This window comes from Corvus cornix, chromosome 9 (genome assembly GCF_000738735.6).
Source record: "Corvus cornix cornix isolate S_Up_H32 chromosome 9, ASM73873v5, whole genome shotgun sequence".
Taxonomy (NCBI): Eukaryota; Metazoa; Chordata; class Aves; order Passeriformes; family Corvidae; genus Corvus; species Corvus cornix.
Window position 1 is genome coordinate 24,650,900 of NC_046339.1, and position 25,588 is coordinate 24,676,487.

The 25,588-nt window shown below is 42.9% G+C and overlaps 1 protein-coding gene across 4 annotated transcripts in view; it reads right to left on the reverse strand.

The window, feature by feature from the left end:
- ARMC8 (armadillo repeat containing 8) overlaps positions 1-25,588 on the reverse strand; it is a 63,633-nt gene that overhangs the window by 26,006 nt on the left and 12,039 nt on the right. The window contains exons 3-7 of one of the 4 annotated variants that reach the window (XM_039556841.1): positions 22,423-22,494; positions 11,595-11,737; positions 11,398-11,495; positions 3,654-3,746; positions 218-277 (exon numbers count right to left, since the gene is read on the reverse strand). In XM_039556841.1, coding sequence (XP_039412775.1) covers positions 218-277; positions 3,654-3,746; positions 11,398-11,495; positions 11,595-11,737; positions 22,423-22,494 — 466 coding nt within the window. The remainder of the gene's footprint in view (positions 1-217; positions 278-3,653; positions 3,747-11,397; positions 11,496-11,594; positions 11,738-22,422; positions 22,495-25,588) is intronic. The other 3 variants (XM_039556843.1, XM_039556842.1, XM_039556844.1) reach the window with 3 other exon arrangements.

The following is a 25,588-nucleotide window of genomic DNA, read 5'->3' on the forward strand; positions in this document are numbered from 1 at the left end:
ATTATCTTCAAATCTGAGATACAGCTGAAATCAGACTACTCTTGCAGTCAAAAGAACATTTTTAGACTATCTCTTCCTCTAAGAAAAAAGCATAAAATTACTTTCAGATGTAACATATCTGGTGCTTTAAGAGATGCTTCAGCTGCTACTGCCACCAAGAGCTTTCTACCAAAAAATGCAATTAAAACAGCAGGGTTGAAGGAGGAAAACCACTTACATTGGCACACAGAAGTGGCTGAGGCAATGAGTTAAAGCCGCAGCTATGCCAGTGTTGGAGCTGAAGAACAGATATTGAAATATGTGAAAAAAATGAGTGAGTTTAAAGTAAAAGAAATCATACTGCCCTAGATTTAGTAATTCTCAACTGCTAGCGATTCCTCCACGGGATGCAGGTGGCAGATTCTGTGCAAGCAGGACAGATGCCTGTACAGAGGTGACACCTGGGTGTGTATCTGAGCTGCACAACTGGATGTACATGAAATATTTCATCTGTACACGCTGTGTTTGCACACACCAACCAGCACAACCAGGTAAGCACTAACCCATAAAGAGGGACAGCTGCAAATATAAAGGTGAAAACTTGAGAATATGATGCAGCATTTCCAAGCAGTTCAACAAGCAGCCCCAGTTTAACAGCAAGGCTGCCTGGTTTTGTTCCACCGTGGGTACAGTGACAGAGTTCCACTCCTCTGACAGTGATCTTGATGTATGTCAGGAATAGACACCACGTCTTGCACAATTTTCCATCATAAAACACCAATTTTCAAGGAAACATTAGGATAGCACAATGTAACAGCTCATTCCACAATGAGAAGCAGGTACCCTAAGTGCCTTTGTCCCCTAGGCAGCAGCCTAAGGTCACCCAAGAGAAGAGGCCTGGGGGAAGCTGCCTTGGTTACAAGGCTTTATCCTGGACCCTTCCCAGACACGAGACTTTAATTTTCAACTGGCAGTGAAATAATTACTTATGCAGAGACGTCACCACTTTCAAATATAAATTCCAGAAGTTTCCAAACATATACCTTACCTCTTAATTTGACCATTAAAACAGTAAATTCTACCTACTCACATCACTTGCTCTGAAAACAAATGAACTGAGATAGAGAGACTTTTAAAACATGAATTTTGACTTGCATTCTCACATCCCAGGTACATCAGCCTGATTTCAGTTTATGTATTTGCTTCTGTGTTGATAGAATCCTGGCTCTGTATGTTAAGAACTGCATCTGCTCCCCTGTAAATCAACACTTTCCCTTGCTAAGGATGGCTCTTCTCCAGGGGCAATGCTCCTCAGCCATTCATTTTAACTCTAAACGTGCAGGGAGAAGCAGCAAAAGAGAGCAGCAAAAGCAGAAAGCAGCAGCAATATGCTAGGAACCCAAATGATGGATTTCCTAGCTCTAGACAACCGGGCTGAGCTGCTCCAGGGAGCAGGCAAGGCAGAACCTGAGAAGCCAACCAAAGATGCTGGAAAGGCAGAGAAAGAACTGGCTGCACCAGATGTGAACTGAGAACAGCACAGGGACAAGGCAGGAGCTGTGAGAAGTCACTATTAGTTCAATTAATACATCTACTAAGATGAGGAAAAAGAGAAATAAAAGCATCAATGCCTCTTCGAACATATCCTAAGCCTTACCTAAATACAAAGGCTTATTTACAGTAACTTATTGCTTCAGGGAGAAAAGTAAGAAAGGTTCTCTCACTCAGGCCTTCTGGAGGAAGATGGAGCCTTCATTTAAAATGTAGTGAATACTGAAACTTTCAGTATGTATTATTTTTTTTAATTTTAAGAATGTACTTTGCCTATTCATTGAAGTCAGAAAATACCCTGCAAATTTGTCTTCACCATATTAGATGTATTTTGTTCTGTCTGAAAATACAATAACTGACCTTATAAACCTGAAACCCCAAAACCAAACAAAATAGAAGGAAGAGGACATTTCAGATTTTTGCTGAACAGCTGCATTTGCCTGGGCAAGAGAAATGAGTTCTTGATCAATTTAACGTTTGTGATGATCTGTTTACTCAGCCTCAAATATTTTTCTTTGTTATGCAGCTGTTTACTCTGCAAATGCAAGCATTTCCTAACACTCATACCCATCACCCTGCCTTTCTTGTGCAGCCATATTTCTCTCTGTTCACACAGCCAACAACTTCTTTCCAAAAACTTGATTTTTTCCAGATATCCACTGTAAAATTTGAGAGAGATTTGGGGGCTGGAGGAGGCACACAAAATGAAATGGTGAGCTCAGAAGACCTTCCTCACTTGTGAAGTGACTGTGCATTTGCTCTGTTAACAACATTTCAGATGTGCAAGTCACCGGGAGTTGCTGGAGCTGCAAAGGTAATAACTCCTTTGGAAAAAGATGACAATAACTGTTTTCTGGTCTCTCCCAGCCAACAGGGTTTATATTCCCAGAGCCAACCCCTGACTGTATAAACTGACTCCTCTACCACCCTATAATTAGTCCTGGGTTATTTTTCTTGTAGGCCAGCATGGCCTGATTTTTCACCTGTTCGAGCTCCTCAGCCTATTAAAGGAGACTTTCAAGGGCCACTTCGACAGGAGATGCCTCACTGGTGCATTTTTGTTCCTAACATACCAAATTTTTTTCCACTATTAGGTATATATGTGAACTTCCATGGTCCAGTGTAGGATTTTGTCTTTCTGTTTGCTTTAAACAGTTCTCTAAATATTAGCAGCTGGGTTCTATCTTTATACCCCACTAACCGGGCAGTTTTCAGTCCTCAGCTTCACTTAGCAGAAGAAATGCAATGAGATGAGTGTACAAAAATAACAGTCAAGGCAGAGAAACACAGATACTTAACAAAGGAATAACTCACAGTTCCAGAGGACTCATTGTAAGTGATAAGGTAGAAAGATATTTTTCAAGGCAAATACTTACAAATTCACAAACTTAGGAACTTTCTCATAGTCTATGATCCTTTAGTTTTAAATTGTTACTAAAAGGGAAAGACACTGTAAAAATCTCATTTCCTACCCTGAATTATTTTGATACAATTATTGTATAACTCACTGGTACAGTAACTCCCAAAAAACTGCAACAATAAAAACCACTGCTGTGTGGAAACTTGGAGTGGGGGGAGGGAAAGACAAAACTATGTTTGGGGTGGGGTTGCTGCTGGTTTTAAATCAGTTTTCTCATATCAACAGACTTGCAATACATAGCAGGAATGAACATGTATCTGGATGAACCTGTAACTGATACAGCTCGGCTGAGAAGAGCATTTCTTTTCCTCTCAACAACAGCACCTCTTAGAGAGCAGTATCTGTGTTTAAAACTGCTGACAGTGGCTGCACAACCTCTGCAAAGAGGTGCTCACACTGTCCTGAGACTTTCAGAGGAAAACCAGAAGTCTTCCAAGATTTATAGTGCTAATAGTGAAGACTGCTACTTGCCCAGGCTGTTGGCTTTGTTTAGTAGCCAAAGCCTATAAAAACCCCATATATTTGCATATTTTCTTGTACTGCAGAGCAGCATGTATCAATCCTGACAAATCTGCAGCAAATGCAGAGCAGTACCAGCTCAGTCATCACTGGCCCAAAATTCCTGCCACAAAAGGCAGCACACACACAGTTCTTACAGGCCAGAACCACAGGTTGCATAGAGAACATGAAGTGTCTTTCTTACTTTGCAGCAGTGGGAGAAGATCTGACATATGTATTCTTGTGTGTATTGAGACCTACTGAGCAGTGCCATGAGGTGGGAGATAACTGTAGCATCCTGCAAACAAGTGAGAAAAGAAGAGAGAGTTAACACTGGATTTCAGCACAGCTTCTCTCCACTTTGTTACTTAAAGGAGCACTCCTGATTCTGCACTCAGTGCTCTCCCTTCCACCAAAACCTTTTTGGATACAGAGCAAGACCATTAAAAGCAGTTCATTAAAAGTTGAAGGCATGAGTGATAGTTCTGAGCCAAATCCCCATGGAAAAGAAATAAAAGGTCAGTGCAATTGGAATAAATAGGAGTAACAGGAATAAAACTTCTGCAATTTGCCTCCAGAATATTTGGGACAAAACCAATAAAAGAATGGGGGGGAAAACATACCAAAACCAAACATGGCCACTGACAGGGATTACTCCAGGAGTTGCCTCAGTGTTGTCTTACCACCAGTGCAGCTGACTTGCCTCTTCTCCCAGCTCTGAGTCCAAGGGAGCAGGGAGGGAACACGGTGCCAGCCTGGACAGGGCACAGTCCCCTGGAACTGATTCAGGGGGAGTCATCACGTCCTTTGTCTTGCAGTCAAACACACGCTATAGACTCTGTCAGTGTGTGTGACACTTGTGACAGAGAATCCCAAATAAATCAGCAAAAGAAACCCTTACACTCCAGTGGAAGGTTCCCTAAGCCAAGGCAGGGGGCTGGAATGAGATGATCTTTTTGCAACCCAAACCTTTCCATGATTCTGTGGCAAGTTCTCTTCTGCAAGCACATCCAGTTCTTTAATCTCTGTGGTAAGTCACAAAACTATAACGTTCTAAAGCTTTCAGTTACTTTTACCAGCACATTTTAGTGGCAGGAACTATGGTGGTATTAAAAGAAAACATGGGCATTTTAGTTTGGAAAGGGGTAAACTAAGTTACTTCCATGAGATAAAGGGAGCTGAGCAGAGGGAAGGATTGAATGAGCATTCTTTTCCAAAGCACATGTGCTATATTGGCCCTAAAAACCTAAGCCAGACCCTGTTTTACCTGCACTATGATGAATTACAGCCCTCTGACTTGGGGTAGGTGAATTTAAATTAGAGCAAAACCTTCCTGCACCTCAGCTCCTGAGACAGCCCTGAAAGCAGCACCAGCCTGACTGTTCAGTGACTGCAGTTTCAGATATACACACTGGTTACAAGAAGTTTTATGTCCCAATTACCTGGGAAATTTCCCACCACACTTTTTAATGTTGTCAAAATAAACATGTACCAGTCTCCCCTAGTTGCACAAATATTTGAGATTATAAAAAGCTTTGCAGAATTTATTTTTTTAATATTTTTTATTTATGTATATATACAATTATCATACTTATTTTAGGAAACTTTGCTGCTGACAATCCAGCCCTCTTATTCTCCACAGAAAACAACAGGACAACAGAGCCAAGAAACACACAAAGAATAAACCCAGCTTGTTTCTACTGCTTGTTTCTCACCAACTGGAAAGGATCAACATGCAACATGTGGCATCTCAGCATCCTACAGAGAGAAAGTTACTTATGAAGACTTTCTCCCAGGTACACCAGCCATGTATCCACAGTCATTTCATGCTTTGTGCATGGGAAGACCAAGGGACTACCTACTTTAAACAACATTCTCAGGGTTTGGCCAACAGCAGCTCCATCTGCTCTGCCTTTACACACAGCCCAGAGACAAACTTCAGAACCCAAAGGCCAGCAAGGGACTGGTCTGTTTGCAGGGCAATAGTGGACACTCAATCCCAGAATGGGTCAGGTTGGAAGAGCCCAGAGGTCACCTGGTCCCACCTGCCTGCTCCAGCAGGGCCATCCCAGAGCACAGGGCACAGGATTGTGTCTGGACTGGAATACCTCCAGTGAGAGAGACTCCACACCCTCTCTGGGCTGCCTGTTCCCAGCTTCCCTGAGGTGAAGCAAAACCAACTGACAATATACCCAGGATTACTCTGTATTTTAATGCATTTGACCCATCAAAACAGATTCTTGTCCTTTTCTGCATATCTTCAGTAACTGAAGGCATCAAGTCCCCTCAGTGTTCAACACAACGTCACATTCAGTGCTAAGAGGCTGCTCAGTGACAAAGTTCCCTTGAGGGAGAGGAGAGGAGAGGAGAGGAGAGGAGAGGAGAGGAGAGGAGAGGAGAGGAGAGGAGAGGAGAGGAGAGGAGAGGAGAGGAGAGGAGAGAGAGGAGAGGAGAGGAGAGGAGAGGAGAGGAGAGGAGAGGAGAGGAGAGGAGAGGAGAGGAGAGGAGAGGAGAGGAGAGGAGAGGAGAGGAGAGGAGAGGGAGAGGAGAGGAGAGGAGGAGGAGGAGGAGAGGAGAGGAGAGGAGAGGAGAGGAGAGGAGAGGAGAGGAGAGGAGAGGAGAGGAGAGGAGAGGAGAGGAGAGGAGAGGAGAGGAGAGGAGAGGAGAGAGAGGGAGGAGAGGAGAGGAGAGGAACCTCAGGATTCACAAGCAGGAATATTTTAAAAAAGGAGCTTCAAATTTTAAGATGCAAGACCTGAAATCTCTTGCAGGGAAATCCCTGACTGTGAAACGTGAATTATTTCAAAAGATTCCAACTGCCACTATTAAAGCAGCACATCTTTGAATAAAATAATTATTCAGTTAAACACTTTTAATCAGCACAGATGAATGTGTAACATCTCTCCATCTGTATCTAACACCAGGGAAGGAACCAACAAACACTTATTTTACATCCTCACCAGTGACATCCTCGTGCAATGGTCCAGTTTCACCTAAAAATCCAACAGCATTGATCACATGAGTATTGGTCACATAAGTATTGGTCACATGAGTATTCCAGCTGCAGTTTATAAATTGGAGACTTTTGGTAAAGATCTAAGAGGACAGAAATCAAGCCTCAAACTGCTGGGAAGCTCTACAGCAGAGCTATAGAAATGGGAATGGAATAGCACATGGTGATCTGTATAAGAGAACATTTTACTGACCAGTGTGGCACCATGATGCAGTGGGAAATTCCTGGATGGGAAGGTTCTCGTATTGGATGATTTCCATTCAGCACTTACGAGATGGGGCTGTTGTGCCACCAAACATTGTGACAGGGGATTTCTGGTGCCACTGTGACCCCAACAGTGTTATTGTACATGTGAGATGAGAGTTAATGAATCCTTGCAAACAACACAGTGAGGATCCCCTGAAATTCTGCCAATGCACAAAGAAGTGTATTATTAGATATTCTGGACTATACATTTAAGACACAATTCTTTACAGATATCTTTTATACACCTTCACATTTTGTTCCATCAGATCCCAAGTGTTGTGGGCATGAAAAGGTTAAAAACTCTTGGAAAGTTCCAAGAGTGCTTCCTTAATGTGTTTGTAAGAAAACTGTTAGTTTTGCTCTACAATTCTGCTAAAATATCCAACTTGTATAATAATTTTGGCATGTTGATCAGAAAAGAACCTAGAAAGAACACAGGGACGTGTGGACATAGCTGACTCCAACTAAATGTGAATAGTGATTAGGTGTCAATGTGAGGCTACATAATTCCACTTTTATTCAGTATTGATGCCTAAGTAACAAAGGCTCTTCCCAGCAAGCCTAGTGAGATTGAGTCTACATCCATAAGGTTAGAACAATGAGATTCACAAACCCATTAGGATGCTGTCTGCTAACAAAGTAGTTCCAGGCAACTTAAGCCAAGTCTCTGTATCACATATATTGCAACAAAGTTATTGTCCATACAAACAGAACTCAGAGAGAATGAACAGTTACATTCACCTGCTTGGATCCCAATACCTAATTTCTTCATATTCCTTTTTAACACCAAAACAAAATTCATAAGACCTACTCTTAAAACATTTGTTTTTAATAGAGGGTTGCTATTTCCCCAGGTCAGAGAACTGAAATGCTTCTATCCACCCAAATATCTTAAATTCAAGCTCTACAAGCTAGAATTGGTTCTTTTACAACTCTCATTTTCAGGAAGCAGTTCAGACTGGAGAACATTCATCCTTGCTCCTGGTTCAGCCACCACCAACAGCCAGAACGAAAAAAGGAATAAGGCATGGGAGGCTGACCCAGATTCCTCCCTCGGGAACTGTGGATCACGTGTACACTTGGCAGTGCGGGTTCACTGCTCATTGAACACCTGGTAATTAATCAGTGTAATTAATCCTCTCAGGTACACCTCCTCCCCTTTACCAAGCCTGGCCAATCACCAGGTGACATCAGCTTTTCCATCCCAAACCTGCCCAGGAAGCAGGAATGCTTTTCACTCATCATTTCTAGAGACTGAGACTTCTCAACCTGATTTCTCATTGTCTCAACAACACAGAGACTCATCCTGCTACAGTGCCTTCACTCCCCAAGCTCCGGTAAGGACAGGACATTCCCAGCAGGGAATGCACCTCCTCCTGCTAGGCCAGCACAGCATCACAGACAGCAAGTTCCCACTGGAATTGTATCTGGGTCCCACTGAGGAAGGAAAATGCAATCACAACTGAGAACATCTGTCAGGAAACATGCAGAACACCTCCATGGGCTGGAAACATTTTCTGCCACTGAATCCATTCTTCTGTTTTCATTAAGATATCAGGAGCTGAAGTAACAGGATCTCAGTCAAGTCTTAGTGACTCCCATCTACTCAGCAACCCAAAACACATCCAGCTATGGTAAGCTGGCTGGTTCACATGGACAATCTTGGAATTTAAAGAAGTCTGAACATACGTCTGCACCTCAACAGATCTCTCTCCCACATCATTCCTCATTTCCAAGTGCAGCATGGTCACTAAATGGGTCTCAGCACCAAAGCTTGCACCCTGCCCATGCAGGAACAAGGGTTTCCCTGGCACAGCAGGTCTGGATATAACTTGGTGTCACAGGTCAGCATCAGACCCTAAAAACCTGCCCTTTCTGAGAACTCAGTGTTCATCTGGATGGATGCATGGATGGATGGATGCATGGATGTGTGTATTTTCTCAGTACAAATCCTAAGTTCCTATAGGAAACTGCCCAAATGTTTCCACCTCTGAAGAACTATTTTATCCTTGGAACTGAACCGAATTAATTACACAAAACTGCCAGCAGTTTATCCTTCAGGCTGCTGTCCATAAGGTAAGGCTCAAGAGCAAAGTTCTGACACCCAGCACTTCTGTTGGGAGAAATATTCCAGTTACTGTGGATGATGTGTACCTGTTACAAACAGAAAGGAATGTTTTAAGCAGCTTTAAAGCACTTGTATATCCTGGATTTTAATTGAGAGGTCTTCTGAAACCTCTAGAATGACTGCAACACCCTTGGAGATGTTAAGCTAACTCCTAATACCTTGTCTTGGAAACAGTCCTGCCCAAATTCAAGATCCTCTCTCTGCAGTCAAAACACAAAAAAATTCTGGGAAACTTTCCAGGTTAGACACAACTCAAGATCCAACTTTTCAGAAGTTTTCTCCAGAACTACTGGGCAGGAATGAAAAGCCACTGACAAACTTCGTCTCCTACCTTTCAAAATAGGACCTGAAAAAGGCAGAACCTGAGAGACCTTCAAGTGCTGCAGCTGCATGGAGATGGTGACAGCCTCCCCAGAGCTGCTGGGACCAGAAACAAAGAGGGAGCAGGGTGGCTAAACGGGAACTTTGAATTCTTCCTGTTGTTCTCAGTGTTGGAATGTCTACCATGAAGTGTTCATTAGGCCCATAATTACTTCTTTAATTGCAAAGCCAATGTCTCAACTGCTGCCTTGTGAAACACAGCTTGCAGCAGTGTGGGCTGGGGCTGTACCTTCCAAGAGATAGGAAAAACATCTTTTCAAAGGATCTGGATTCAGTACTTTTCAAAGCATGGCCTTGGGTATTCCCACAAGAGAAGAAAAAAAAAGGATTTGCAGAAATAGGACCTTAAGCACAATCATAAAATACTTAACTTTGAGGTATCTAACTGGAATGGGAAAGGGGAAAACGGGTTTTACAGGTGAACTAAGAGCAAGGACCCCTCAGCAGATGATAATTTCCTGTAGATATGGTTAATTCCAGGACATCCCATTTGCCTGAAGAAGGACTGGGGAAGCAGTTGATGTCACTGCTGTGCAGCAGAGAAAGCAAAGCATGAAACACCAAATCCAACCTCTTGGGCATATTGCTCCCATGCTAGTGGTTATTTTGATGCTAATGGTGCTTCTTTCCCATTTCTGTCCATATTCTACCCCTTCCTCTCCCTTCAAGACATCAAATCTCTCCTCCAGATAGGGAGCAATTAAAAGTCCCTATTGAGCACTGATCCCCAGGAAGAAATACGGATTGTTAATGGAGACAGTCATCTTAAACCCTGGCTCTGGATGCTGAGAGCAGGAAGCAGATGCCTCAGCAATTATCAACTCTTAGAGGCTGACTTGGGGGAATCTGGGAGCATGGAGTGAAGCCAAAGAAAGGAGCACAGACACAAAGAGGAAGCCCTTGGATCACTCACTGGAGAGGCACCTTCGATGTTCACACATACAATACACATTGAGGTTTCCCTTGCTGAACAACCACAAAACACCTGGAAAAAAGGCAGTGAACAGTGGAGGACAAAGCTGGCTGATTTACCTACACACACTAAATGCAATCTGACTTCCTGAGATGGACTAACTGGCAGGTGAAATCCAGAATAGGTGTATGGTAAGATTGAGTCCATAGAAAACAACAAGTCTGCATACCTGTGTCTGGAATGAAAGTGTAAAAAGTCATTGGAAAAGGAATAGAGAACAAAACAGACATTGCAGCACTGTATAACAACTAGACAAAAAAATCATGAAGAAAATCTGTTGACTATTAACAGCCAAACTGTAGAGAAAGTATGATGTGAGAGGCCAGCTGTGCCCTTCTCTGTAAGCACCAAGACTTCCTCAGCAAACAACAGCTCCTTGTGAGTGGGACCAGAGTGGTTCTCACTGTGGGGTCCCAGTTACCCTCAGAAGCTGGAGCTGCTCTGTGACCTCCCCCAGACTGGGGCAATGCTCCCCTTTTCCAAGGAGGAAGAGATTGCTGGTCCACTGCAGCTTTCATTCCATGGTTCACCTTATCCCTCACACCGAGACAAAGGAAGCAGCCAAACCCTCCTTGCCCCTCCTTCCCAGTAAGAGGCAGTGCCTGGGTTTGGGCAAGCCCTGGAGACAGCAGTACCTTCAGAGAGGGCTCTGCCCAGTCACCCAACCAGGGCCAGCACCAACAGCCCTGCTGGCACATGCTCCAGGATGAACTCAGGATTACAGCAACAGGAGAGGCACATTTTCTATCCTCCTGTCACTTAAATGGAAACCACACATATACTAAGTAAGAGCAGAGACATTTTACAGGTGAAGCTCTTCCACTGGAAGTACAAAAACTGAGCAAGCCCTCTCCCATCTGGAGAGGGAGGACAGTGTTGGATAAAACTTTTAAGTTTCAGCAAGTAACTGTTGCCAGTATAGCTCTGATAATAGTACCTCTAAATACTATTTAGAGACAGTTTTTCCTCCTCAGGATTGCACACAAGTCTGATCATGTAGGTATTTTCTTTATCAGTGGGCTACCTTGGTGACCAGCTCATATCAAACAAGCCATAAATGTCAGGGGTGCCAGACACCTTAAAGGTAGGCGAGAAGTGCCAACCCTGTTGCTCAGACAAGGCCTTGTTACTACTCCAGACAACAAGATTTTTCACTCCCACCCTCTCTATAGCCTTTAAAAAGACATAATAATCTGCTTACAACTTACTGTGTATAGCAGATCCTCTGGAGTTACAGGGCTGATGAAAATGGTACGGAGACATCGCAGGCAAGCTTCAATAAACTTCAAATCTGGCGATAGCAATCCTATAAATATGGGCAAACCAACCATTCAGTCTCATGATGCTTGTTTATTTCAGTACTTTAGGAACATTTACAAACACAGATCCATTAAGGGAGGAGTACCTTGCAATAAGGCTGGGATAATATGGCAGTCTAGGAGGGATTTGACATTGTTCTCTGTCCCCATGGCAAGGCTGCCCAGGACCACTGCACATTCCGTTCTCAGCTCCGTGCTCGAGGTCTCTTGCTGGAGCAAATACAGCAACCTGCAAACAAAAGTATCTTTAGAGGAAAATTCAGATGGAAGAGAAAATTTAAGTCTGAAAGAAAATAATCTGAATCCTGCTATGTAAAGAGGATGAAATCCTTTATAGAAAGATTAAGACTGAGCAAAAGAGTAGAGGAACACTTCATTCACAATCTTTTCACACTGTGTGTTCCTACACAACTTTTACTTGGTGTAGAAAAATGCCCCACTGCTTTTTCTTTAAAAAGTACTGTCACAGTACTGATATCCAGGATGGGGCTTTCAGGATAACAGGGAGACCCCAAATTTCAGTTAAAGGAAATGCATCTGCAGTTTGAGGCTGATGGGAAAGGGAACCCTAACACCTGATCACCACTGTGGGGATACTTATCTTTGGCAGTGATTTCTTCTGAGTCACAACTGCAAAATAATTCCATCACCAAGCACAAGCATGGGGAGGGTTGAGAGCACTCTGAGTTTTGAACACTGAGAAATGATTGCACACACAAAGCAAGCCCAGGAAAGTTTTACATGAAGAAAGGCAGCTGAACTGGGGCTAAACAGGATCACTGCGAGCCTAATGCACATCTTGCCAACGGTGTAGTTTGGGTCCCAATCAATTTGGATTCTTTCTACAGTATCAAGAACCAAAATACATAATCAGCGGTATACAAAATCATCACTGTCGTGGTTTTAAGTGGGTTTCAACCCACTACAATCACTAAGGAAAAATAGCACTCCCTCAATCCTGTGGAATCATAACTTTGCACTACTATTACCTCTTTACAGACAGATGGTTTTTTTTCTCTGCCCTCTAGATCAGGTAAGGACAGGAAACAAAAGCTTCTGTGGTAATGTACAAATGCACTGAGAGATCCTGGCTAAAATTCATCCTGGAAAAGAAGAGGCTATTGAGCTCCTATGTGGAAAGCACAATCTCATCTACTGTTCTAACTCTGGTTGACTCCTCTGCTGTTTGTGTTGGTAAATATTGATCTAGTTACTAATTAAAAAACGTCAGTAGCAAGTAGCAACAACCTTTTTTAAAATAGCTTTCAATAACCTAGAGGTCAATTTAGAAATTCAGAAATGCAGGAGTACTTCCTTCTGTTTTCACTAGAAAATGCTGAAGACCTGCTCTGTGTCTTCCCTGTATAGACTACCCCAATGGCCTCCTCTGATTATCAAGGCCTCCAACAAATAACCTGCTCCTTGTATGCAGAAATGTTCAGTCACCGAATCACTAAAGTTGGAAAAGCCCTTTCAGATCATCAAGTCCAACCATTAACCCAGCACTGCCAAGGCCACCACTGACCCATGTCCCCAGGCGCCACATCCACACGGCTTTTAAATCCCTGCAGGGCTGGGGGCTCCACCAGTGGCCCGGGCAGCTGTGCCAGGGCTGGGCAAGCCTTTCTGGGAGGAATTTTTCCAGTATCCAACCTGAATCTTCCTGACCCAGCCTGGGGCCGTTCCTTCTCCTCCTGTCCCTGTTCCCTGCGAGCAGAGCCCAACCCCCCCCGGCTGCCCCCTCCTGTCAGGGACTTGTGCAGAGCCACAAGGTCCCCCCTGAGCCTCCTTTGCTCCAGGCTGAGCCCCTTTCCAGCTCCCTCAGCCGCTCCTGGGGCTCCAGCCCCTTCCCCAGCTCTGTTCCCTTCCCTGGACATGCTCCAGCCCCTCAATATCATGCCCTAAAAAGACTTCCCCAAAAGGATTTTTTAAAAATTCAAAAGCACATGAAATTCTGAAGGCTATTCTCTTCCAAGGAAAGTAATTGCTATTTTCTTTCCCATTAACACGTGGAACAAATGTTACAGCTCTACTTCTGTTAAAGAGCAAAAATTAAACACGCCGACTACAATCTAAAGTCTAACATGCTTAAAATAGAAAGCCTTACTTAAACTTTATAATTAGTGAAGATCAACATTTAAGTTCCCACTTTACATACAATAAGTTTCTGAGATACTAATAATATCCTTTTCCATATCTTTAAAATAAGTCTGAGGTTCAGATCAGGTGTTCCACAGAGCTAGACATGCATACTGTAATATTTTCTATTTCTGTCCTTAAAAGACAGAACTGACACCAAGTAACATTGAAAATTAAGTAGTTCCACAAGAAACTATAAAACTAGAAAAAGTTTCAAGTGAGGAGAATCCATATAGTCACTAAAGAGAAAACTGTTAATTAATAAAGTACTGTTAAACATTAAAGACAAAGATACACATCCTTCTGTTGTCCATGGGAACATCCTGGACTGGTTTGTTGTTCCCAGGCTCTAGCCTAGACAAATTCAGCAAAGATGTAATGCATTCCTCCCTTACATTAATACCATCAGAATAAAAAGGTAGAAAAATGGCATTTATATGCAGGGGACAGAAGGGAAGATTATCATTTGGAAATTGGAAACTTAAAAATATGATTAAGGTACGTGTTCATAGTCCACATGTTCTAAGAACACAGAGTCTCTGCATAACCTGGATCCCTGATCTCCAGCCCTATCCCTTAGCAGCCAGCCTCTGGATTCCAAACCAGCAGAAATACTGGAACAACGCTCTGCTAGAACCACCACAACACACTTTTGTGTGCTTCAGGGAAAAACAAAAGCACAGATACACAGAAAAGACTTCTAAAACAGCAAAAGGGTACTAATGTCCTTGTTGACACTCTTCAGCCTGTGGTCCTTCACATTACAACAAACAGGAAATGAAATAAAGCTGATGGAAAGATCTCAAAAGATCTTCACCACCATTTTCCAAGGTTTTAAAATGCAGTATTTGGACTTCTTTCAAGCTTCTACAAGGCTTCTTCAGGTATTTTCCTCTTATGTTTATAGAAAATACAACTTCTGCCATTTGTCCCTGCCCTTCTAAGGGCAATTAAGTGATTAAGGCCTTTTTCTCAGATGTCAGGAACGATACCCAGGAAGTCATATCCAAATGAGGAAAGACAGCAAACCCATCCAGAGAGACACTTCAATGGACTCCAAGAAGAAACAGAAATAAGGTCAGCAGGAGGCACAATGTACACCCGGGAAAACCAGGGATTATTTTAAAGCAGAAAACTTCCAAGGGAAGCAGCTGCTGAACAAAAGGAAACTCCAGCAGCTCAGCAAGGAAGAGACACAGCTCAGATTTCCCTTTCCTCTGCCGATGACTGAGATGGGTGTGATGCACCAGAGCTCCACACCGTAACACAGATGTGCACGATTTAGACCTCCCCAATCCAGTCTGAGCACCAACCTCACAGGTGAAAAGAACAGAAATTCTCTTTCACACTTCATCCCATTTACAAGTTGTCACAAACATCTCTCAGGCTCCTAAAACACCTGGTGAGGAGATGAAACTCAGCACTTCCTCAAGGCCCATAAGCAGGCACATGGAGAAAGAGCCCAGGGTAGCAGTTTGAGGGCTGTGAAGCTTAAGACACCTTTCATTGAAGTATGTTAATGAGTAAGAGCTTTAACTGAGTCATGATTATCTGAACATTTATTACCAGTCCCCTTGCAAAGGGGATGAATACACTATTTGTGGAATTACCACGATTCTTACAGGTTTTATTCTACCTTGGAAGATGCTTGTACTCCAGTCCATTGCAAGAAGGCCCAAAAGCTCTGCCCTGGAAACCCCTGTGATGAACATACAGATGAAGGCACTGCTGAGGCAAGTTACCCCTGCTGGCTAACAGAATATGGAATAAAAAGTCACTGCAGGCACAGAGGGCACCTCTGAACATGCTCAAGTCCCTGTGAGAGCCAACCCCATACTGTGAATGGAATCAATGTATTGAGAATAGCTCAAACAAGGCAGGACAACAAACTTTTTTTTTTTTCCAATCTGTTCTTTCCAGTGCTAAAAAGCACTACTTTTCAGACATAACAGGAAGCAATCACTTTCCACAGAAATTCCCAAAGACACAACTAAGTGTAATACTAAAAGCATTCAGAATAATTTCTGTACAGTAATATCTGAAGTGACAAACTAAATAGCTACAGATTCTTACACAGGAAGATTCAAAAATGAGTGATTTTTATGACTTGTTAGTCACAGAAATTTATCCTGAAGTGAGATGCCAGTTTCCCTTCTGGAGGCAATGGTAATTCCAAATCTCCAGAGGCTGGACCCAAGGGACCTGGGCTAACTCTATGCCCTAATAAGCCCTACAAAGCAAAGATAACTGCTTCTGAAATATTTCACATGGTGCAAGTAGTTTTTTAGAAGAGCCAAGCTGAGCAGTATGCAGTGTGTAAGTAGGGAAGTTGGCTGCACAGAAAGCTTTTCCCTAAGGAGTAAAACAAGGAGTCTCAGCTTACAGCTCTAGTAATTTATCCTAATGCTTAGACATCCTCAGTGACATTAATATTCCATGAGCTGTTCTATATACACCACATAACCTGCATCCAGCCTGATTCCTGCTCACGTAACTAAATCCACCTTTGGAGAGTTTCAATATCTACTGAGCTGCAAGAGGTCTGCATTTGAAGCTCTACATTTTTAATGACTACAATCAAGTTTTGCCTCACCCTCCTCTCTAACGATGTTTCATTTGAAAACAGCCCTGGCTCCTCCCCATGCAGCCCTGTTTACTGCAGGAATACCTCCCCACAGATTCCTGTCCTGCTTCCTACCCTGGTGCTCCCAGCTCCCTCGAGGTGCTCACACACCCCCTTCTAGAGTGACCTGAAGGCTACTGAGGTGCCTGCAGCACAGCCTCTCCTCTTGGTTAGTAGATCAAACCCCTCCCTCCCAGTGCATCAGCACTGTCAGAGCTCCAGTCTGAGCTGAATTTATTCCAATGTTTCCCCCTAAGACCATTCCATGACCCACTCAGCAAAATATAAATACATCCATTCTCTGCAGCCATTTATACCAGAATATGTGGGATCAACACACAGCCCCTGAAACCAGAGACAAATTTACACAAACAATACTCAGAGCTTTTTAACTTACACAGTGAATTACACTAGTTCATTTTAAGACTATTTTTGAGATGATAAAAGCCTTTTGCTTTCACAAGAAGTATGGTTAATAGGCATTACATAAAGCAGCATCTTCACCTAGTCTTGCTTCAACCATCTTATCACTTTGGTCAAGACTGATGTCTTATTCCTAAGTCCACCACCGGACTGTTCATTCCATTTACTCTGATAAAACACATTCAAACTTTATTCTAAGTCTTCCAGAAATTCCTGTCGAATTAGAACATCAGCCAGCCTATGACTGCCATCTGAACAACTACTGCTCATTTAGACAAACCAATTCTGAAAGCTTTTTGGCTGAGGATACCAACAACCAAGCTGTTTCTACTTCCCATTCGCCTGTAGTTTGAAATTCTCCATTGTATACCAAAAAGACTACACTACAGTCTCACTGAGTTTGAGATCACCAGCCAATATCCAGCATCTGCACATGAAAGAGGACGTCAAGAATACATTTTTGAGTAATTTTGTACAGATTTGACGCTTCCAGCTCCTTAAGTACAAGGAACACCAGGTACCATAAAGCTACCTTCTACATGATGTTTTTAAACTTGAAACTTAAAATTCTAATAAAAATACACAACAGAAAAGGTACCATTAGAAGTACATCTTGTATTAACAACTTCCTCTTTGCTATCAGAACAGGCACTTCAGAGATATGGGGTTGTATAGCTTTTAAACAGCAGCTCTCATACAATTCTGCTGACTGCAATTGTTTGCCTTGACTCACCTGTACTCCACAGCTGGGTTAGAAGAATACCTTGTTCCAGTTACATACATCATCCTTGTGGAGAGGGTTATTCCTCATTAAGAGATGTCTAATTATGCAATCAGGTCCTGACTCCTGACCTGATTTGAAGAAAAGCAAAGGACAACCACAGGAGGCCTGTGAGAGCCTCTGCTCCCCACCTCTTTCACCACCCTAGAGCAAAGCAAGCCTTGGAAAACACCAGCATGGCAGGTGAAGCTCCTTCCCCCAAGACAGCAAACCACAGCACCTGGGCACAGATCCCTGCCCTATGGAAAGCATGATAGAAAATGCACAAAGAACAGAACAAGGCATCAGGAAACAACTGCGTCCTGGCCTTGTAAGGACATCCAAGAAGTTTGGACTAAACGCTCCCTAATGTGCATGACAGACCTCACAGTACTGTGTCCAAGTGCATGGAGTTCCTGGAACCAAGCTGGGAACATGCCAGGGATGATGAAGGTCCCAGAAGATGTGCAGACCTGATAACAGCACATTTATTAACACCACCAGCAGAGGCCAGGCCTCAGCTCCTGCAGGCACCAGGGCAGCCAGGTGGGCACAGAGGAGCCACGAGGAGTTCTGACAGATGCTCAGGTCACTGGCCTTGCTCTGAGGCAGGACCAAACACTGAACCATTTGAAGTGACTGTCCTGGCTGATTTTCCAGCTCCCCGTGGTGGGCATCCATGGCACTGTCACCCCAGCAGCCCCCCAGCACCTCAAGGCACATTTCTCCACTGCTGTAGGGCAAGTCCTGCTCTCCCCATCCTCTGCTTGTCTGTCTAGTTTCTAACTCCACAGAACAAGACGTGCTTTTTGTGAGAGCTACTTTTGTGTGATTATTGAGCTGAGGCAGTGTCTGTGCAGTCAAACACAACACACAAAGTGGAGGTAGGACGTGGTCAGAAGCACAGAGGGTGCTTCTGTGAGAAGAGCTCTGTTACACCAACCTGGCCTCTCACTGCACCTTTACCTGCACTGCCAGGGGCAGAGACACCAAAAGCATTTCCATTCTCATCTTTTTTACCAGGTTACACAGCTATCAAAGCAGCAATCTTTTATTCTTTTGGCAAACTCTAAAGGAACACTGCCTGAAGGAATTTGATTACGTTTAACAATAAATCAAAATAGAAAATTTCATGTTGGTGTGTTCACAGCCCTAGAAACAATTCAAAACCCCAAAAATTCTTTTTTTACTTCCATAGGCAACCTAACAGTCTGTGCAGAACTCAAAATTCAAATGATGGAATGGAAGAGAGTCCTTCAGCTGTTCTACATGGCCTTTAAAATGTGCTCCAAAGAAATTTAAAACATTAAAAAACCCAACAGTTAAACAGAATCACTAATAAATGATAGGGAGAGGTTAAAATTAACTATATAAAATTCTTTGAGGTGCACCTACATAGAAAAAGCTTTGGGAAGAAGTACACTACCACCTCACCACTCCAAGTAATTGACTTTATGTGACAGGGGAAAAATCAGCTGGAAGTTAGAAAATCATTTTCAGTAAGTGACAAGAATGATTTAGTGGTTTTGTTAAAGGCCCTGGGTGGTTGGGATTAAGATTTGATTTTAAAACTGTATTAATTTTGGAGCAAAGGAATAACTGAAGCTCTTAACGAAGTGGATTAGACTTTAAATACTGAATTCTCAGCAATAATTAGATCAGCAATAACTTAATTCAGGTAAGGTTTTTGTCAAAATCGCACAGATCAGAGCTTCAACAAGGAACTACAACAAACAGGAAGACAGAACTATGCTCTGCTCACTGGGATTTAACATTGCTTTGCCCATGCTCTGCCATCCCCACATGAAAGAAGGAAGGAAACTGTCCCAGGACTGAAAGGCCCCGTTGGTGCCTGGATGGCAAACCAGCAATGCTGCATCTCTCCGGGTACCAAAGCTGCTCCACAGACCTGCAACACTGACTCATCGGGAACTTCCTCGTGCTCCTTTCACTGAAGGGTTTTCTTTTCCAATTCCACCTCTGTGAGCCATTTACAGTTCAGAGGATTGGGAGCCAGCAGCACTGCAGACTGCTACTGGATGAACTTAGAAAAGAACAATTTACATTTGAACTGATGATTCAATCATTTCCGAGATTTAGGCTGTAAGAGGAACTGACAGAAAGCATTAAATATTGAACTTGGACTCTGAAGAGGTGTCTGACATGGTGATAGACACAAAAGCTGCAGTATTTGTTCTTATAAAACTGCTGAGTAAAGGGGCACACCAACATTTACTGGGGATTTCTTGGTCTCTGCTAGCACTAAAGCAAAGGTAGAAGGAAAAAAAAGCTGAAGGACAGTACAAGCAGGTAACTATTTTTGGCAATGGTGTCTTAGCTTTAAGTTGGTCTGCCACTGAAAGAACTTGGCCTTAAAACAACTTTTCCCCTCTAAACTTTAAAAATTCTGTTTTCTGGGACTGCTACTAAAAAGCAAGAATTTCAAAAAGTAACATTTCTGCAGTCCTGACAGGGGCCCACGGCCAGCATTCCATGAGAATGGAAATTTTATGATTCTAGGAAGAGATATAGAAAATCATTTCTTAGGAAACAAAATCCACACACAAGCTGGCTATTTCCATTCTGAACATCCAGGGCCAAGTCTGTGCACACATTCATACAGTTTTAACACCTCCTAGTTTTAAATTCCAGACATGGCAATTCCACAAGCTTTCTTCAATCAACTTTGTTTTTCCTAGCACCATTTTCAGAACGAGCAGACCTGAGGTGACCATGGGTCAGACTGAATATTAAAGGACCCCAAAAAAATTCATTTGAGGTATTGATACATGCCCCTTTCCAAAGATGACCTCACTCAACAGCCAGCTCACAGACTCAGGAGGCCACTGGCCCAGAAGCGACATGGATCCACCATTCTTCCACAGCAGCTGCTTCCTTTGTAGGGAGATCTTCAAAGGACTTTGCATTTCTTTGCGGTATTTTAAAATAATAGCGCTTTTGCATACATTCCAGTAGTATTTGGCCCCATTTCAAACAGAAGATACTTCCTAGACTTGTTTCCAAACCCTGTACGAGTCTGTTCTAATATGTGAATATACTGTTTTCTTTTCCACTAAGTGACAGGTCTGAAGGGGTTCCTTGGGTCTAAAGAGTATTTTCTGAAAGCTGGATGGAGGAATACTCGGGGAAGAGAAGCAAGAAATGAGCAAACAAGCTGAACCACAGGACAAAGCAGCAGCAGAACTCTAACAATTCCCATTAGAGAAGAGAACCAACTTCCCGTGGGAGGCTGCAACTGAACTCTGTGAAAAGAAAACTGTTCTTGAAGACTTAAACCAAAGAATGCCAGGTTGGTTATTCCTCTCCTCGCTGAGGGAGAGGCCTGGCTTAGCAGATTGGAATTCCACAGGTCCCTGTACTCCACCAGCTTCACCCATTAGAAGGCACATCAAAAGAGCCAACAGATTCCCACCCCCTTGACAGAGAACAACCAAAGGAGTTCTCTAATCCAAACAGTCTATAATCTAGTTAAGTCTGTCTGCAACACCTTGAGGAAATCGTAAAGCCTTCAGAAAGGCACTTGGGGATAGAGGATGTCAGGTTATAGCCACAGAGAATCATCTTTGGTCACAATAACCCAATGTATTTGAAGAGCCTTTTCTGAAGATCTCTGAAGAGATGTCCTGTCATTTGTGAATAACTTGTCCTGAAGTGAGGACAAGTGTGATAGTTCACCTTTTAACATTTCCCAGGTCCAGTCACTTATCTGCAGCTGTAGAATAACTGTATAATTTACCTGGGCACCCAGAAGGCATTAACAACAATGAAGAAAAAAGCATTTTTGAATTTTCATTACTGGGCACAGAACAAGCAGCAGCAGAAAGCAGGATAACTGAGGGAACAGAAGCCCTACAAAACATAAGAACAGGCAGATTCTAGATTTGGAAGGTGAAGATCTTCTGTAGCTTTTAAAATGGGAACCACAAGAATCAGCAGGACTTGCAAAAACCCCTTAAGGCCTGTTGCTGATAGAAATTCCATAAATTTCACATCATCTTCAACAAATGCCCACTTTCATCTTTTCATCTCCTGTGGAATCTTCTCTTCACCTGTTTGCATCTGGTCGAAAGGGAAGATAATCCAGCAGGTTTTGGACAGGGGGTAGCCCCACTGCTAATCCCTAGAGAATTTCAAGGGCTGGCCTTGGCACAAACTCAGTCTGTCAGTGAGAAGATACTCTCTGCACATAAAAAGCATTTTTGACGAGGCAGCAGCAGCTCTCAAGCAGGATAGTTTGGGACCTGGTTGCCATTTAAGCAAAAAGATACAGGTGTGTGCCACACTGCCAGCACAAGCATTGCAGTGCTCAAGGTTTTCCTTCTCCAATGCTGCAAAGTGAGGCTGTAAGAAAGCTGGAGGAGAAGAGGGGGGAAATGAAAGCTGGAGTGAGCAGTCTAGGAGCTAAAGTTACCTGTTCAATTTGTACTAGTGGAATCAGGGTCCAGAAAATGTTAACATCAGCTGAAGCAGCAAGGCACAATAAAGTATGATCAATGGTTTTTAATCCTCTGAAGCAAGTGGAGCAGACAAGCAAATTATCTCAGATGTTTTTCAATATTTTAAATCAAATCTTTAACATAACCTTACACATTTTCAGTTATGAACTCACCAGGCAATTGGCTGAAGAACAGGATTAAGATACAACCACTTTCATCCATCATTAATATCAATGTCAAAAAAATAGATTTTATTCCTGAGCTGGTAAAGTTCAATAAAAACACCAAGACTACTTTAGAGAATTCTATGAAATTCTAAATGAAAAGCATTACTCAACAGCCTGTTCTGTAATACATGAGTTTAACAGATACTTCAAATCTCTCTCGGTTACATTAAAGAAAGTATTCAGTCAACTACAATCAAAGTTAAAACAAAAAAGTGCCTGTGATCCAAGGATCATTATTCCAGACCTGTTGTGAATCAGTGAAAAGGAGAGTAGCAAAGGACATACCTTGGAACTGCTCCCAAAACAATCAAGTTGGCTTTTTGTTTGTTGTTTCCAATTACAGCATTTTTCATATCTCTGTAAATCCAGAAAGAAAAACAAACCCTGGTAAATTATGCTGAGGTACTGAGGGCTTATCTATAGAATTTACTATTTCCATGAGGCTTATCAAGCAGTTTTCCACATGTCCATGCTGCAGCTACAGACTGGGCAGTGCTTCAGGGCACAGTCTCCTCAGCCCACAGGAACATACCCCAGAGCTCTGGGATTCCACTACATCCCAGCTCCTGCAAGTAAGCAAAAACCCAAACTATCTCACATGCACACCAGACACCAAGAAGTCTTATTACTGAGAAAAACTAGATATACTGGTTCTTTGTGCCCATAGAGTCACTAGACTTCTAAAACAATTTAAAACCCCCACTGTTGGTTGGGAAGTCAAATACTGGTAATTTAAAGTATTTACTGAATACTGAGTGCAGGAAAAGGTAAGCTAAGAAAAAGGAACAAGGAACTATCACCAGTCTCCAGAGACCAGGCTTTCACTCTCCTCTTCACCCCAAGCTTCCTTTCATGTATTTCAGCAGGACACCTAAACATCTGTACATCAAAATCTCAGGAATAAAGTGGAAACCAGAGCATTTTCCTGCCTGAGTCACTGCAAGGCTACACACAGGCATTCATACTGTACATAGTACATACAGGCATTCATACTGCAGTACCAGAACATGGGAAGCACTTTGGAAAGCAGACACTGGTTGTGCACACTAAGAATTCCTATGAAAACCTGTAGTTTGCATCCTTGTTCAGAAAATTGCTACTGCATCCTAAAAACGATCACCACCTGCTCATTTTTTCTCTTTGAATGAGCACACTGAGCATACATGAACATCCAGAAAATCTGAAAGCAAGCTTGCAACTTAGAACTGGTTTCAGAAAATCAAGATGATTCATTTCTAGGAAGCTTTCTAGTTGTTGGGGCCTTTAAGAGCAAAGAACGAAGAGAGATCAACTTCAGGTAATTCTTTATCAACAAAAAACCAAAACTAGAGAATTATAGTGTTAGCAGCAAAACTGATTAAGTTAATCACTATGCATATAATTTATTCAAATAATTTGGGAGCGTCAGTGGTTGCTTTAAGTGAGCACATTTTCTTGCCTCTCCATCTCTCCCAGTGGCTATCTGAAATTTTTAAGAACCATAGAGCATCCCCCTCCTGTAAGACCTGCCCTGGCCAGCAGGAACACCACACAGTCCTTTGGTGCCCTCTGAAAAAGATTTCACTGCACCAGGCAGCTGTCCAGAGTGCCCCAAGTTTAACAACTCCCTCCACTAGAGTTGTAAAAAACTTCTTAGCCAAGGCAGGCAACACCTCACTGGCACAAACAGGACCTTCATAAAGCTCAATTAGCAAAAGCTAATTGCCTGTTCTCCCTGAATTTCTCCACATGCTCTCCCTTGCATACACAAGGGTGCTCAAGGAATTCCAAACTAGCTCCAAGTCTGGCTGCGATCTCGGAGCTCCAGCACGGGAGCAGCACTAAAAGCAGCTCAGCTGCAGTTCTGTGCACACCTGAATCCAGCAGAGTCAGGAATCCCCCAGCCAAGAAGCCATCACTGAACAGCAAGTGCCAGCCCAGCACAACTCCAGGCAGCTCAGCATCAGTGGGACATGCTGCACCTTCCCGTTGTGTCTCCCTAAGCTGGGTAACTTCACACCACAAGGCAGGAGGTAGAGGAGAAAGAGCAAGGTCAGGAGACAGGCTAAGCTGGAAGCCCCTGAAAATTCCACAAATGGAGTTGAAGATGTCACTAAAATCAGAAACAGTATTTCAGTGGTTTCTATGCTGAACCCTTCACAGTAAAGGTCATTTTTAAAAGTTTGTGAAATACAAGAGTCAGTCCAAAACAGTGGCAGAAGCAATGGTCAGATGTCTCAGAGCAATAATGAAAATTGCACCAACAGATGTGTTAAGCTCAGGTACTAAAGTGCTCAGGCCACTCCAGGACTTCTGAAGAGGCTGCCTCTCCCTGCCACCCTGAGGCACCAGAGCCATGGGAAAAGCTGCACCGTATCCACAGTCTGCAAAGGCATCTCAGGGAGCTAAAGAGGAGGCACTAATCAAGCACTCTGAAAATTAACAAACAGATTTTGATGATGTTTTCATGCTCTGCTCAGGTGATTTTACACCATATTTTGTGTTTAAAAAAAAACGAAACAAAACTGAAACCAAGCACTACCCAACTTTAGTGACTCCTGGCCCAATCCCATAACAGAATGGTTTGTTAACCTTATAACCATCTAATAAGTACTGCCTATTAGAATTTGATTTAGAGACCCTTTCACAAGTGTCAGGAGCATGGCCAAGTTCCATAACACTCAAGTGGAGGGGGTTAGTGAGGGCACAGTCCTGATCTGTAAGTGATTCAGATTAATTTCTCCATCCCATGTTCATAAAGTTCCTCAGAAAAGTTATGTGAGACAGGTAAGAAACAGCACAAGCTTGAAATTTCTGACAAATCCAACACATATACATTTGACCAACTTCAACTTGCAGGCAAGTCAAATACCTTCATATTGGTAAGGTGACCAAAACCTGTCAGAGACAGGACTCCAAGGTCCCCGTGTCTGTGTGCATTATGGCATTCCCAAGTTCCCTGCCACACTTCTCTCTTCCAAGCTGCCACCTGCAGAAGTGACCCTATTCAGTACACAGGAAGTCGTGGCTATGGAAAGCAAGAACACCCTTCAAATACCGTATTTCAATGTTGAATAGTAGTAGACTTCTCTTGTGTACTATGAAAAATAATTATGTCATTCCATATGACATTTTATAGAGGTTTTCCTGATAAGGAAACCTAATTCCCTAGGAAGTAAGGAACTATCACATGCTGTTCTAGACTACCAGGTCCCTGGTGAATCATAAACCTTGGAAAAACTGAGGGTGACTCCCTTATTTGAGAACACCACCTCCAACGAGTTCAAGCTTGACTGATTTCAGATCCAAGACATCGTGAGATTCATCCAAGGAAAAAAAAAGCAGCAAAGATCACTATCTTGTACAAGAGGTAACAAACTTCAGAAACTGAGTCCAAAACTAACACCCACTTTATTTCCAAATGTCAGGCACCCTGCTCCCATTTCCTCTGTGCAAAGGAGTCCTTGGCATG